Raw genomic sequence first — 16,510 nt, 5'->3', positions numbered from 1 at the left:
AATGTCAGCTCAGGTCTTGATCTCCCAGTTCGTGAAATGGAGCCTTCACATCGGGCTCTGCATTGACAGCTCAGAGGCTGCTTGGGATTCTCTCTCTCCCTCTTTCTCTGCCCCCCTCCCCAAAATAAATAAATAAACATTAAAAAAAAAAAAAAAAGATCTCAGATATCTGAACATTTTTAAAGACTGAAGAAAAAAGGCCCAAGAAAGGGGGGAAGAGGAGGCTTGAAGTTATTGGACAGGCTCAAGATGCTGAAAAAAAACATTTCCAGATGAAATCCACAATAGACAACAGGCAGGAATCTTGGAGGGAAGCAGATGTTTCAGTCCTTCAGACAGTGGTGAAAATATACAGGGTGTACTAGTAGAAGTTATATCCAGAGGTAGAGGGTTGGAAATCAGGAGGAAGTTCATACCTATTGACCTCTATGCAGGAAATAGACTCATCTGCTAGAATTAAAGAAGTGAGGGGTTGGGGCACCTGGGTGGCTCAGTCAGTTAAGCATCCAACTTCAGCTCAGGTCATGATTTGGAGGTTTGTGGGTTGGAGCCCCATGTCAGGCTCTGTGCCGACAGCTCAGAGCCTGGAACCTGCTTCAGATTCTGTGTCTCCCTCTCTCTCTGCCCCTCCCCTGCTCACTGTGTGTGTGTGTGTGTGTGTGTGTGTGTCTCAAAAATAAATATTTTTTAAAATTAAAAAAAAAAAAGAAGTGAGGGGTAGAGTAGGGTTTTGAGAAGCAAAGTGTGTGGGCAGGTACCTGTAAAGCTGTTCAGTAAAGATGCTACCTTGATTAAAGGATATAGGTAAAGCAGCACATGCCTGTATTTGATTACTTTTATAATAATTATATGTTTGATTCCCCAATGTCTATTATGCAGTTTAAGGGATATAAAAACTTTTAAGACATGGTCTCTGACCTGAAAAAACAGTTCAGATACTATTTCATATTTTGAAATGTAAAAATTTCCCAAAATGTAATGTATTAGGTTACCTCCTAAGTTATAAATTGAGGCATTTTCTTCCAGTCAGATTATGAGAAACAATTTCAAGCTAGATATACCCTCAGATGTGAGATACTTAAGAGAGATTTCACAAGTAACAGAGTAGCAACTGGATATACTTTCAGAAATGCCACACTGGGCTTAGGGCAACTCACAAGGCAAACATTCCAACTGTTTTCTACTCAAAAGTATTGGCAAACCAATTATGTTATAGTCCCTAACAACCTAAGTGAGTTTCCACACAGAGTTCAATTTTAAATTCACAGGTATAAAATATCAAGATCGCACAAAATTGTCAAATTTCATTAAGACTATATCATATACAATTATAATGGGGCAATGTAATAAAATACTTGTCCTTTTTGCATGACTTGGCTTCAAGGACCCCAAGTTATATATACTTTTGATTTACATAAATTAAGAACAAGCAATACCCCTTCTGCATAGTGACTTCAAATAAGTTACAACTAGCAATTTCAATATTCTTAAAAGTACCTTAACATGGAATTCTATCTATACCCTGGTTTTCACCTTCTATTTTCTTTCCAATTGGCATAGGAATGAGGTTTGGAGAGCTCTGCATTCCAAATTTAGAAGGTAATAATACAGTTAGCAAAGCAAACCTATTAGAATTTTCTGAAGCAATGCAATTACTGTGCATGTCCAAAAGGAAAAACCATGAGAATAAGAGAACTGGAGTAACCATATCTAAGAAATATGAATTTCCACTTGATTTAAATTAACGTACAACCTATTTCTATAAAACCGTGAGACTACTAAACTTGTTAGACTTGACAGAAAAGCTTGTAACAAAAATTAAATTCATAGAATCTTTTTCATATGTTCAAGAGACTTTTTCAGCTTTCAACACCACAAGGATGGCAAGTATTAATATACAACTTTCAGAAGCTAAACCATTCCTGATAATTTTAAATATCATTTATTTATTAAATAAACAGTCTTAAAAAAAAACAAACAAAAACTTGAACATGCTATACGTGTATCATTTTTCTCAGGCAGTGTTCTCCAGCTCACATACACACGCACAAATATAAAAGAACATGTACAGTAGTAGGCTAATTTCACCTACTATTTGCTCAAAGCAGGAACCATGTCTTCCTCTCTTCATAGCACAGTATCCGACACTTAGTGGACACCCAAATATATACCAGATAAAACAGTTTTCACTCACATATTTTATCATTGTTTTACCTGACACAGTATGATTTCATTTATTTGTGGTATCTGTGGTCCAGCTACAAAAAAATATTTTAAGCATAGTAACCAGATACTATTTTGAACCCAATACTATTCTCATCTAACTTAAAACACAAAACTACAATTAATATACTGCAGAGATACTTGTACTGCCTCCACTGAAACTGATTACGAATTGGTCCAAAACATGGATTTGAGAAGGTAGTGAAATGTAACATCATAGCTATAAACTATATAGCACATAACCAGCAGTTTTCATTATGATTTTGCCACTTTATGCTATTTAATCTTAATATAAGTTATCACAAATTACATATTTAAAGCCCTCCAAAGTATTAATTTAAATCATACCTTAGAAGAAATGTCTCTAGAAAGTCAGGTTCAGTTTTCAGTATGTTATCACTCTATCTAACTTATTAACTATTTAAAACTGTACATTATATATCTAAAGTCGTATAGTTTACCAAACCTACAAGGCTCTTGTTGTATTATTAAACAGATAGCACTCAGTCAAAATATCCGCAAATGATATCTTTAAGCCCTTTAAATAACCACTTTACAGGGTATGAAACATTTTCTAACCAAGTTTTTTCTGCAAATGTTTCAAAGCTTACTATTTCATATTTTTAAAAAATGCTAAGATACTGTATTTAATTTATGAATAATACACAACAAAGTAGAGGGAAGCTAAAGAACTGACATTAACATAAACATTTTTAGTAAGTCATATGCTTTTATTTTTCAATTTCTAAAATGGAATACAGATCTCCAACTTAAAACGGGATCACATCCCGATAAACCCATCATAAACTGAAAATACCAAGTAGAAAATGCATTTAATACACCTAACCTACCAAACATCATAGCTTAGCCTCGTCCACCTTAAACATGCTCAAACACATTAGCCTACACTTGGGCAAAATCATCTAACACAAAGCCTATTTTATAATAAAGTGTTGAATATCTCAAGTAATGTACTGAATAGTGAAAGTGAAAAACAGAATAGTTGTCGTGGTACAGAATGGTTTTAAGTATATCACTGTTGACCCTCATGATCGTCAGCTGTCTGGGAGCTGCGACTGCCTCTGCCCAGCATTACAGAAAGAGTATCAGACCCCATGTTGCTAGCTTGGAAAAAGATCAAAATTCAAAATTCCAAGTACACAAATGTGTATACACATGTGTTTACACCATAGTAAAGTCAAGAAATCATAAGTCAAACCATGGTAAACAGTAACTGGCTAGTCAAATGCAGCCAAGTTTTATAGTTTCTATCAAATTTTAAAGGCAACGCTCTTGGTAAGCCATATGCAATCAAATGTAATTTATAAAAACTACACAATTCTAAAGGTGGAGGTAATGACTCATTCTGTTCATCTAATTACTTCAAAAATCTATCAAATCTAAACAATTTTTCAAATTAGAAAAGATGCTCCAGCATGAACGATTACATAAAATAAAAAAAATAAATAAATTATGACTACCTCTGACAATCCTTTATTGACAATGTGACCAAGAATTAGCCTTTCACAATTTCGATCCTTACCTAAAGTACAGCTCAAAGCTACAAACTACTGTATTTCTCTTCATTATTCTTCTCTAAATCTCCGTTTCTTTTAGGTATGATCTTTTTAAGGGAAAAAAAAGACACTGCAACAAAAAAAAAAAAATGAAAAGTACATCTGGAAATCTAATCTTTAAAAGAAGAGATGTTAATCTCAGAAAGTAAACATGGACTGAGTGACAGCAGAGAAGTCGGGTTTTAATTCAACATGAGAAACCTCCATTCATTTATTATATGCACCATAGTTTTATTTTCAAGTATCTCTAAAAACTAAAAAAAAAAAGGTTATTCCTATAAATCAAACTCATTTTAATAGCAATTAATATGTTCTATGCTCTTCACACTTCTGGTTTCAAATTAGGCATATAATGTAAAATTTTTGTAACTGTACAGAACGTTTATCTTTCCTAAATTCTACATTAAGCAAAGTCCTTTGGATTGAAAAGACAAAAGACAAAAAGAAAGGAAGGTAAGGGCAGGGAGTGGGTTTTAAAAACCGGTCAAGGATGATAAACAGGTATTATTTCATAAATCCGATCTTTTAACAGGTGCCACCGTATATTCCTAATCTTTCCCCCAAGCCACCCCATATTTCACTGATTTCATAACTAAGTGAACTCTGATCTCTAGCAACTTGAACATTTAAGTCAAAACAGATTTCTAAGTTTCAGAAATTTAATTAAATGAGCCTCTTCCTCCAACTAGGGCCCAGCTTCCCCTACCTTACCTGCCCACTACCTTCCCTCCCATTCACTCTTCCCCAGCAAGGAAAGATTCTGTCTTAGAAAACTGAAGATATTGTTTGGGTCAAAGTAACAAAATACACTGAAGGTAAAACATAGTGTCCTTGGCTTGTTTCAGTTCAAAGATTTTCTGTTGGAAAAAGATAGCTTTCTAAAGTACAAACTTGGCATTCAATACAAAATACAAAAGATAAAATAAATCAGTTTACTGACTTAACTGTCATCAAACCACAAATACCACCCTAAAAATACAGTATTTCCAATACTCGACCAGTTTTGTTTTGTTTTTTTTTTAATTTCCACACAAACCCAAGTCCTAAGAGCCTCCAGGTCCCCAGCATAACAATGTGTGCTCAGAATCCAGACAATATGTTGCCTTTTGTGTAATGACATATGGCCCAAGTATCAACAGAGGAGAGCAGCCTGATCTGCCAAATAGGTCAAGGTCTAATATGACAAACATTTAGGTAAAATTTGTAACATATACCTTCCAAATATCTATTCTAGCTTGGTCCTAACAGTGATTAAGATAAGATCCAAAAAAACAGTTATGACAAAGCTACGGAAGCAGCATACTAATATTGTTTCTCTCTAAATCACTTTTTTTTTCCTTCCCCAAATCACTCTTAATTCAACCAAAAAGAGTAGGCTGTATTTCCTTAGGTCAGCCACATAAGTCCTCTGGCTACCCTGAAAATCGACACGGATTCAAAACTTCCACTCCAAACATGTATCACTATTCAACTTCTGCTAAGTGCTTGAAGATACTAATCAAGTTGTTTTTTAAGCAGCTGGACCCAGAACTAGTATCGACATTTAAAATATTTCCTTTAGACTTACATTTGTATTATATAGAAAGGACTACCTAAACAAAGTTTTCAGCAAGTTGTCTGAGCGGGGTGTGGGTCAGGGACACCTTTAAAAAGTAATAAAACATACTGACAGACTCCTCCACGTTAACGAAATTCTAGTAGTTTGTCTCACAAATAACTTCCAAGTTAAACATACCACACTTTAAGTCTCAACTTCAGACATTAGAAAATTAGGACAGCAGCAAACCCAGAAATTTTTACATGAACATTTCTTTTGGCAGCAACAATATAATCATATAGCAAGTTACTCTGTGTCCTCTAATAGTTGAGAGACAAGAATAACTCTGGAGGGATATTTTAAATACCGAAAACTTTAAAGTTCCTTAGAACACACTTAAATCCAAATATTGCCAAGACATCTTTATCTCTAAACTCAAACATAAATGGAATGCAATGGAAACTACATTATTCATGCCTTTTAACTACCAATGACACAATTCTAACGTACCATATGACCACCTTCGGCGAACTGCCGCAGAGAACATAGAAATCTAACTTCAAGTTACCAAAATAAGTCATTCTAACACTCAAATGGAAAATAACATGCAACCCAGTATTCCATTCAATGCATGTGAAACAGGTTTAGGAAACAGTTTTTCAGCATTCTGAAATTTATATTTTTCCCCTACCTATACAAACCTTCAGTGTTCATTTATCAAGTATTTAAAACAAAAGCTCAATCAAAAAGCTCATTTGACAGCTGTTGCTATTTTAAGTTGCAAGGGGGAAAAAAAGGCTTTCAAAATTTTGCAATAAACAAATACTTAAGTGCCCTGCCATACTGGCTACAGCAGCCTAACCTCTGTAATTTGCACCTTATTTTATGATGCTCCATGACAGGACATCCAAAAAATTAAAACAGTATGATCTGAAGCTTCTTTTCAAGCATGTTTACAAGAAGAATTATCTCATAAAAACTGTCCACTTTTATGTGACTCTAAAACTCCATGCCCAGAAGCCAATGACTGGTTTATAAGCAAGATAATGACTAGTTCAATGGAAAAGGTATTATGACAATAAACTAAGACTGGCTCACCATGTTATGATCTGCTTGCCTAATATGTGTTTAGCTACTGTAGTCAGCAATGTCCAAATATAAATTTGAAACATTTAATGACTGGTTCTGTTCTAGATTTCAAGCTCATCTTACCTTTTTAAAACATAGTTTTAATCTAAGGCACTCCACAAAAAAAAGAAAAAAAAAAAGTCTTTTTTAGAAAATATATTCCCTAAAGTAGAAAAAAAAAAATTCAGGTCCAAATTAAATTATTTAATTTTATGATAAGTGCAAAAAAAAAAAAAAAAAAAAAAACGCAATGAAATGTCCAAATTCTAAAATATTTCAGCACCCCTCCACCTCAACACAAATTAAAAGCAAGTCGTCTCAAAAATAAAAGAAAAATAAACCTCAAACAGGTTGAGCATTATATTTTGTAAGTAAGAGTTGTCTACACTTTATGAATGGGCCCATAAATATACCAAGAAAACCTTATTTCAAAAAGTACTTTATTTGGTTGATTACACTTCAATTACTGTTCAGTGGCATGTAACCAATAAAACTATAAAAACTACTTTTTAAAGGTCAGCCTTATTTTGTTTACTTAAATACTAAGTTTAATCATGACCTATCAAAACCTTATCATGGCTCACTGTATAAAATTAGCACTGCACTTGCAAACATAAGCAGAATCTAGACTTATCAAACATATGGTGAGGCCTGCCCAGCTTCTGAAAAATTAAATGAGAATGTAGGATTAAAATGTTTTAGCTGGGTAACAAAGCCCACCGATCCAGCTCAAAAGTTTTCATCAAAAATTTTATCAAAAGGGGTACCTCTTAAAAATTAAGGCACCAAGAAATTAAAACTTTGAAATAAAGTGAAATGATGTGAACATTAAGTAATTCCACGCCACAGAAGTACTTCCAAGCAAATACCTAAAACGGGAGGGACGGGGGAGGCGGGGGAGAATCAACCGATCTCCAAACTACTAGAAGGTACACAGAAGCACAAGCAACCCCAGGCTGGTGTACCAGCTAACTTTCCCGGCCCAGTACCAGGGAGACAATCTAACAAAGTCCACAATAGAACCAACCATAAGCTTTTTCCCTGTAAACTGGACCGATAATCTGAAAAACTTCACTGTTGCTAATAGAAGCTCCTTATAATTCGAAGCAGCGACCTGACAGGTGGAAAAATCAATTCTAACAGGGCAGCAAGAGGTTGTGAAAACACAGTTCAAGGACTGAACGTGTTATGACTACTCTGTAACAGGTCCAAGGTAATTTACGCACACACCCTTTCGCGCAATTCCTCAAGCCGAGATAAGATTGGGCAACAGGCTTAGCTGAGAGCCACATACCATCTTAAAACAGCCGTCTCTCTTCCGACAGGAAAACAGACATTCCCATCCGAAGCCTTTCCGCGAGTTCGCGAAGGGAAGCGGGCGGCCGCCACCGTAACGAGAGAAGCCGGCAACAGCCCCGTCGCGCGGCCGCCACGCCTTCCTCCGGCCGCGGCAGGGGACGCGGAGCGGCGGGTCACATTTCTCCTCCCCAACAATCACACGCACTCACGTCTCCTGAGTTGACACCCTCTAAACCGGCCGCTCGGCGACGCTGGTGACTGGGCCACAAAGCCAGGGACGCAGCCATCGGCTGGGGCGCTCAAGTTGCGTGCGTGCGTGCGCGTGTTTGTGTTTGTTCCCCTTAATGAAAGACAAGAGGTCTCCGTAGTTACGGCCTAGGGTTGCGGTGGGGAAAGAGGCCCCCTGTGGGACTAAACAAAACTTCGGTTGCTGGGAAGAGCGGTTGCGCAACCCTGGCAGAGGAAAGGCCGGGGCCGCCCAGCCCGGCCCCAGCGCGGCTTCCCGGAGGCTGCGCCACCGCGCGCACCAGGCACGCGCGGCCCCCGCGTCCGGCGGCCTCGAGCCCCAGGCGGCCCCCGGACTCGCCGCTCGGCGGGGGCCGGGGCGGGAACGCAGAGCGCCGGAGCGCAGGGGAGGCGGTCGGGGAGGCAGGACGCGCGACGGCTGCGGGCCTCTCCAGCGGTGTAGGGCCCGGCCGGAGTCCAGCCGGAGGCCCCGCGAGAGGAGCTACTCCCCCCACCCTGGGGTGGGGGCGCCCCTCGCCCTATTCCCTTACCTTCCTAGAGGCCTGCGCTCTCCCCTCTTCGGGCGGCCGCAGCCCTGAGCATGTCCGGGGTGGGGTGCGGGGCCGTGCCGGGGACAGGGAGCCAGGCGCTTCAGCAGGCGGCACCACCCAGCCCGGGCTCAGCCCCTCTCCGCGGCCGCTGCCATCTTGTCCTGGCGGCTGAGAGGAAACGGCGAAACACCCTCCCCCGACCGCTGCTGCTGCTACTGCTGCTCTGACTGCTGAGCGCCGGGCCCGTCTCCCTCATCTTCCTTCCCGGGGATTTGGGGTGGGGACGGCAGGGCTGGGGCGAGGGGTGGCGAGAGGCCGGCCGGCCGGCCTCCGACTGCTGGGGCCTACGGGCGGCGCGGGGTGCGGGGCCCGCGGCGGCTGGGGCCCATTCCTGACGCCCCTGCCGCGAGAGGAGGAGAAGGAGACAGCCAGGAGACGCGGCGACGCCGGGGCCCGCGGCTCGGTCTCCTCAGGCCGCCGCGCTGCCGACAGTCGTCACGGAGGCAGCTGCCGCTGGCCGCCCCAGTCTCGGGCCCCTCCTCCGCGCCCGCCGGCCTCGGCCGCCGCCTCCGCAGCGCCACCGCCCGCCGGGCCGCGCTGCGCGCCGAGCCCGGGCGGCCCCGCTAGCCTCCGGCCCCGGCGCCTCCGCGAAGCCCCTCCCCGGGGCCCGCCCGCAGCCGCGCCCTTGTAGCTCCGAGCCCGCCTGGCGGCCGGCGTGGACCGGACCCGGAGCTCCCTCCCGCCGGCCCGCCCGCCGCCGCAGCAGCATCCGTCAGCGCCCCCTCTGCCGTTCTGAACCTCGCACTAGGCCCGCTTTGACAAAAATACACAGTTAAAAAAAGATCCTAACCCCCACCCACCCACCCGAAGAAAGGATTAAAATGAGGAAGCAGGATTTCACAGGCCTTTCGAGATGCCGTAATCACAGTTTCCCCTTCCACCGCTTTAGGATCTGTTTCTTGGTGGCTTCTTTTTGTTTGTCTGTTTGTTTGTTTGTTTGTTTGTTCTTAAGGGTTCCAAAAATAAGGAAAGGGGAAATGCTTGATCGAGTGAACAGTCCCAATCTAAAACAGGTCCCTCCGTCTCCCCCATCCCAAAGAGTCAAGAGAATTGTAAAGTCGGATTGAAGTAAAGGCCTTCCTGCAAATGTTCCAAGAGCATCTCTAAGGCCCCAACCGCTGTCATTGGGAAGTATGCCCACCTCTATGTTGATAACTCCATCAAGTTAGTTCCTCTCCCAGAGACTAGTTACCTCCCTCCTGGAGACTAGGAAATCGACAGAATGGCCCATCTCAAGCAACGTAATCATAGAATTAAAGAATTTTAGAGATGAAAGAAACTTAGAGATCCTTGGTCCAAACTCTTAAGTTAGGACAGGGCTTCAAAGAAACTGAAGAGACCTGCCCAAGGTTATACAGCAAAGCCCCGGTCTGCACGCCGTGTCTCCCCTTCTTTTCGCGAAGGAACAACTGACTTTCTAGTACCTATCATTCAGAGTTAATTTTGCTTAATACCTCGTTCCTTTTGTTCTTAATTTTTGATTTTTTTGGAAACTGAACACCTTTCTCCAAGAAAGTGTCCTTTGTTCCTTTCGTAAGTCCCTCACTTGGAGGTTTGACTCTACCAGGCATGTATTTTTACCCAGACATTTTCTATTGCAGTAACTGGGACAGGGCAAAGGGAGTGGCAAATTGCTGCATATTTAATACTACACATTTATCCCCTGCTGCTTTTCAAACTGGGAGAGGAGTATTTTTGAGGATTCCTTTTAAAAAGAGAAAAGGAGAGTATGCCTGAGGCAGTTGGAAGTTATTTTCAAATGAGGGTTGTTTTCTTCAAGTTAGGGAGGATAACCAGTGAGGCTTCCAAAACAGAAAAACAAAACAATGACTGTCTCTCAGAGAGATAGCAACATATTAGCCATTCCTTTTTACTTAGTATTTAGTTACTTTTGACTTTTAAAAAAAAGCAATAGTTAAAAGAACCAAAAAAGGATAAAAACACTGCTCTGCAGGAGAAAGTTACAATAATAAAAATCTCAGTGAAAGAAGGGAACTATTCCACTAGAACTTCAAGTTTCCAGAAATTCTGCAAAACATTTCTCTGGATCACTTCTAATAGGAGGTTTCAATTCTCCCTACCTGTGGCATTACTACATTTATGGACAAGCGGGAAAAAAAGGAGGATTTTGTTTGGGCTTTTTTTCCCCTTTCTATCCCTGACATTGGTTTTCACCACCAATGTGAAAGTTGGTGGTGAAAGTTCACCAAGTCCCAGGAGAGAATTCTATTTTTTCTTTTTTAACAATTGCATTGCCAGTACTTACAGTGTCTGATTTATCGTTGTCTTTAGTAAATGCTGCTAAATAAGTCAATGAACACTGTTCATTCAAGTACTCCTCCACTTTATACCTATTGTCTCCTAACTTAATCTCTTTACTTGCAATCTCTTCCCTCTCCAATCCATTCTGAACACCATCTAGATGATTTTTCAAAGCCCCTGACTTAGCCACTGTATGAAGTTTGTAAGAAAAAAAATGGAAAATTTCCAGTGTTCTTTTCAAAAATGAAGACTACTGGGGCACCTGGGTAGTTCAGTGGTAAGTGGTCTGACTTTGTTCAGGTCATGATCTCATAGTTCGTGGGTTTGAGCCCCACCCCACGTTGGGCTCTGCACTGACCATGGAGAGCCTTCTTGGATTGTCTCTCTCACTCTCTCTCTCTCTCTTCCCCTGCCTAGCTTGTGCTCTCTCTCTCTCTCAAAATAAATATACTTTTTAAAAAAAAACACAGACTACTAAATTACATGTGAAAAACTTAATTGTGTGTAAAAAGATGGTACCAAATAATTCAATAATATTTGCATTCAGAAATACTACTTGAATACTAGGTACTGGGCACTGTGCTATCATCTGAGGATACAATGAAAATGTAGACACCCTGTGAGTTTATACTCTCTCTAAAAAGTTGGCTATTATACAAATAACTAATTTAATATTAATAAGCATTATTTTAAAAAAGTATACATCCTGCAATGAGAGGATAGACCCTAATCAATTTTTTTTTAATGTTTATTTTTGAGAGAGAGAGAGAGAGAGAGACAGAGCATGGGCAGGGGAGGGGCAGAGAGAGGGAGACACAGAATCCGAAACAGGCTCCAGGCTCTGAGCATCAGCACAGAGCTCGACTTGGGGCTTGAACTCACAAACTGTGAGATCATGACCTGAGCCAAAGTCAAACACTTAACCCACTGAGCCACCCAGGTGCCTCTAGACACCTGAGAGGGTAGGGAAGCCATAAAAAAAACCTCATTCGTTTCTCTCTCTCCTACTAAACACTTACTTCCTGAGGAAGAATCTCCTGACCTCTCTAAGCCAAATCCTGATACATCCTTCATGTGTAGCATTTTTCTCAGTTGCCATTTTATGTTTATTTTCTGTTTGTTTGATTGATGTCTACCTCTTCCGCCAATCTGAAAGCTCTGCAAAAGTAGAAAGCCCATCTTTTTGTACACCATTGTTTCCCAGCTCCAACACAGTGGTGCATAGCAGATGGTCCACAGGACCAGCTAGATTCAGGGCTGCAAAAGGAAAAGGTGGGGCACCTTGTTCAAAATCATGAAGGATTTCAAGATGGTAAGAGCAGAGCGTTGAACCCATCGTGGAGCCCCCTGAAACACTGGGCTGTGTGCAGCTACTCGAGATGAATGAGTGAATGAAAGTAGAGATCTGACAGATGTGGTGAAAGTAGCCCAGAACATACTTAAGACCAGAGAAAAGACATCTGCAAAAGTCATATAGAAAAAGGCAATAGAGTGGAAATTTTGAGAAACCGTTTTTAGTGAGAGTGAGAGGATAAATCCAAGCAGATGAGGGTAGAGCAAGAAAGAAACCTATTCTACCTGCAAAGAATACGAATAAAAGGAATAAATAAGAATACAAATAAAAAATAAGAGTAAAAAGAATAAGAGGACCTTATTCTAAGGAGGGCCACAACATGATACAAAAAACAAACAAACAAACCAAAAAAACAGCTACTGGCTTCAGGTGTGGGAACTATCTATTTTTCTTCTTTGCACTTTTCTGTATTTTTAAATTTTTCCTTCTAGTAACTTCCCGTTTCATTCAGAGTAAAAGCTAAAAACCTGACAACAGACCTAAAATGGTCTCTAAGACCCTAGGTAGACCTGGTCCACAAAAGGCCTTCTACTTTTTGTGTCTTTACTGTACATTCTTCTTCAAAGACTCCAGTCATTTTTCCTCCTCAGGACCTTACTCAAATGTTACCTTGTCAGTGAAGACTTCCTTGGTGATAACCACCTATACATATACAAAGTCTCTGGGTTGGTTTGTTTCTTTAAGTTTTTTAATTTGTTTTTTTTAGTAATCTCTACACCCAATGTGAGGCTCAAACTCACAGCCCTGAGATCAAGAGTCACATACTCTTCTGACTGAACCAGCCAGGTGCCCCAAACTCCCTGTTTTTATTTTTATCCTTAGGACTGACCACCACCCATGGTGTAGATTTTTCTGTCCCCTTCTCACCATTTCTTCCTCAAAGGTAAGCTCCCTGGCAGCAGAATTTTTGGTCTATTTTGTTGGCTGCTCCATACCCAGAGGGTGGATCACTCATTGCCTGGTGTACAAAGGAACTCAATAAATACCTTGAACAACTCAGAGGTTAGGGGTGCTGACCCCCCAATCCGTGCAATCAAAAATCTGCATATAATTTTTGACTCACCCAAAACTTAATTACTAACAGCCTACTGTTGACCAGAAGCCTTACTGATAACACCCTCAATTAACACATATTTTGTATGTTATACGTATTGCATAGTATGTTCCTACAATAAAGTAAGCTAGAGAAAAGAAAATGCTATTAAGATGGGGCACCTGGGTGGCTCAGTAGGTTGAGCGGCCGACTTCAGCTCAAGTCTTGATCTCACACTCCATGAGTTGGAGCCCCGTGAAGGGCTCTGTGCTGACAGCTCAGAGCCTGGAGCCTGGAGCCTTCAGATTCTGTGTCTCCCTCTCTCTCTGCCCCTCCCCTGCTCACGTTCTGTCTCTTTCTCTCTCTCAAAAATAAATATTAAAAAAAATTTTTTTTAATTAAAAAAAAAGAACAAAAGAAAATCACAGGGGTGCTTGACCGGCTCAATCAGTAAAGCACGTGACTCTTGATCTCAGGGTCATGAGTTCAAACCCCACATTGGGTGTAGAGATTACTTTAAATAAATAGAATTTTTTATAAATTTTAAAATAAATAAATAGAAAATCCAAACAAGAGAAACACATTTACAGTACTGCACTGTATTTACTGGGGGGAAAATCTACATATAAATAGACTTGTGCAGTTGAAACCCATGTTCTTCAAGGATCAACTTGTATTTGTAAAATAAAAGAACAAATTTTCTGTGTAAGCAGTATGAAACTCTGCAAACTCATAGTGCAGTCACAATCGCTTGAGATCATCCAGACATGAAAGCTAAGACCTCTTTCTCTCTCTTTTAGGTCTTTCCCCAACCCCCAAACCCAACAATTACTCCCTCCAAAGAAGACCAGTCCTCCTTCCACTTACCTTGTGTTCATCACTGCCCTTGTTCCTCACTGTACCACATGTAGATGTCACTATAGAGAAATGACCCTTCCACAGCCTAAGCAGAGGATGGGGATACTTCTGCAAAGAAAAATCTTGGGATTTGTCACAGAGCCTGGGTCATCCACATGCACTCTCCTTCCTCAGGAAGTTAGGGGTTTATTGGTTTGTTTGTTTTTCTCCAGACCCTAGGTATCCTTTCCTGCCACTGGGGGTTTGGGAGGCTGTGAGGAGGATCTAGTCAACCAAAAAGAGCTCCCTAACTACAGGTCTGAGGCAGGAGAGTTTCAGCAGGGGGCTTCTAGGGTTTCCTCTCTCCCAAAGGTCCTGGCCTCCTTATGCAAATAATTTACCTCCTGCTAGAGATCAGTTTTGTATACCTGGGCCTCAGGGAGGGGCAGCTGGAATGGAAAAAACGTTCAGGAGTGTCTCACTCCCACCTACATTTGCATAGCTGACTGGCCCACACAAGTAACTCTTTGCAGCCCAAAGACCTGTTTCTCTTCCAAGAAGAAGAAGAAGAAGAAGAAGAAGAAGAAGAAGAAGAAGAAAGAGAGAGAGAGAAAGAAAGAGAGAAAGAAAGAAAGAAAGAAAGAAAGAAAGAAAGAAAGAAGAAAGAAAAAAAAGAAAGAATAATCTCATCTTAATCTGGAAGCTCACAAATCTTGTCTGAATCTGAGGGTTCCGTGTTACAGTCAGCAGAAAGTAAAAATCTCATATAGTAAAATTCATCCTTGTAAAGTATCCAAATTGCCCATAAAGTGCAGTATACATTGTTTCGTGTACATAACCTTGTACAAATATTATGTACCTCTAAATGGTCTGCTACTTGTAATTAGTTACAAAGTCTATTTTCCACATGTTCCACTTCTTAGAGCACTTCAAAAATTTTATGAAGATTGTAACTTGTTGGCTTTTCCAGTTTCACCCTCGTCTTAAGATAGAATCTATAAGGGTGCCTGGGTGGCTCAGTCAGTTAAACGTCTGACTTTGGCTCAGGTCATAATCTCACAGTTCGTGGTTTCAAGCCCTGAGTCAGGTTCTCTGCTGACAGCACAGACCCTGCTTTGGATTCTCTTTCTCACTCTCTCTCTCTCTCTCTGCCCCTTCCCCACTTGTATTCTTTCTCTCCCTCAAAAATAAAAATATAAACATTAAAAAAAATAGAATCTACCAATCACTCCCTTCAGTAAAGTTTTTCTAAAGCCTTCAGTTGAATCTTTAATTTCTTTCTCCAAGAGTGAAAACACTAACACACCCACTCGTCTGCAACCTAAATGATGTCTCCATGGTTGGAGAATCCTTATAATTCTTGGCACATTATCTCTATAGGGCTTACCCGAATGTAAGACTTTTTTTCAGGACTGATTGAATCCATTGTCTAACAGACACCAGCTCATGGAGTGGAAAGGTCTGCCCACACCACACTGTTTACCTTGTTCTCTCTCTCCAGAGCTTCTGGACTTTCATTCTTGGAAGTTAAACATACTTATAATGCAATATAATAGACTAGTATAGGTTCTATATTAGAAAAAAAATGTTACAACCAAGGAAATTGAAAATGGGCAAATAAAATAAATCATACACCTTGTTTTTCTCTTCTCTTTTCCTTAACTTTTTTTAAATTGAAGTGTAGTTGATATACAGTATTATATTAGTGTCAGGTGTAACATGTAATAATTCAACATTTATAGACATTGCTAAGTGATAAATCTAGCTACCATCTGTCACCATATAAAGTTGTTACTCCATTATTAACTATATTCCCTGTGCTACACATTGTATCCTGGTGCCTTAGTCCATCCGTATTGTTTTGATCTTTACATTTCCCTGCTCACAAACATTCAGACTGTTTCAGCTACTAAAAATGTTCATATTTCTTAGTTTGGCTATTGAGGCACATTACAGTTAGACTCTATAAAACCTTTATAGCCATTTTTCTATAGGCTCTATGACTGCACAGAAGTTTGCTTTTCTCTCTTCCCAATGACACTTTTTATTTCTCCATGCACATGACATTTCTGTCATCAATATTGCCCTCTGTCATTGAAATCCCACCTGTCCTTCAAAGTCAAGTCAAATGTTCACTCCTCTAAACAGCTTTTTTTTTTTTTAATTTTTTTTAACATTTATTTATTTTTGAGACAGAGAGAGCCAGAGCATGAACAGGGGAGGGTCAGAGAGAGAGGGAGACACAGAATCGGAAACAGGCTCCAGGCTCTGCACTTCAGCACAGAGCCCGACGCAGGGCTCGAACTCACGGACCGTGAGATCATGACCTGAGCCGAAGTCGGACGCTTAACCGACCAAGCCACCCAGGCGCCCCTCCTCTAAAAAGCTTTGAGTGAGCAGACCACTCCTAAGTGATATTCTTGC

General features: G+C 40.8%; 2 protein-coding genes across 8 annotated transcripts in view; one reads left to right on the top strand and one right to left on the bottom strand.

Annotated features, from left to right (window-relative positions):
• Positions 1-9,138, bottom strand: part of HIPK3 (homeodomain interacting protein kinase 3) — a 93,021-nt gene extending 83,883 nt beyond the window's left edge. Inside the window, exon 1 of one of the 7 annotated variants that reach the window (XM_045484906.1) lies at positions 8,541-9,138. The gene's annotated coding sequence lies outside the window, so the exon portion shown is untranslated. Of the gene's footprint in view, positions 1-7,759; positions 8,099-8,540 lie in introns of those variants that run through there. The other 6 variants (XM_045484900.1, XM_045484902.1, XM_045484905.1 and 3 more) reach the window with 6 other exon arrangements.
• Positions 1,563-9,231, top strand: LOC123600485 (translation initiation factor IF-2-like). The gene is made up of 4 exons (XM_045482528.1): positions 1,563-1,599; positions 7,791-7,936; positions 8,133-8,510; positions 8,716-9,231. Exons 1-4 carry the CDS (start codon positions 1,563-1,565, stop codon positions 9,229-9,231), a joined length of 1,077 nt encoding a protein of 358 aa, XP_045338484.1.
• Positions 9,232-16,510: the final 7,279 nt, after the last annotated feature.

The sequence above is a fragment of the Leopardus geoffroyi genome, chromosome D1 (genome assembly GCF_018350155.1).
Source record: "Leopardus geoffroyi isolate Oge1 chromosome D1, O.geoffroyi_Oge1_pat1.0, whole genome shotgun sequence".
NCBI lineage: Eukaryota > Metazoa > Chordata > Mammalia > Carnivora > Felidae > Leopardus > Leopardus geoffroyi.
This window is presented reverse-complemented; position numbering and strand designations above follow the sequence as displayed.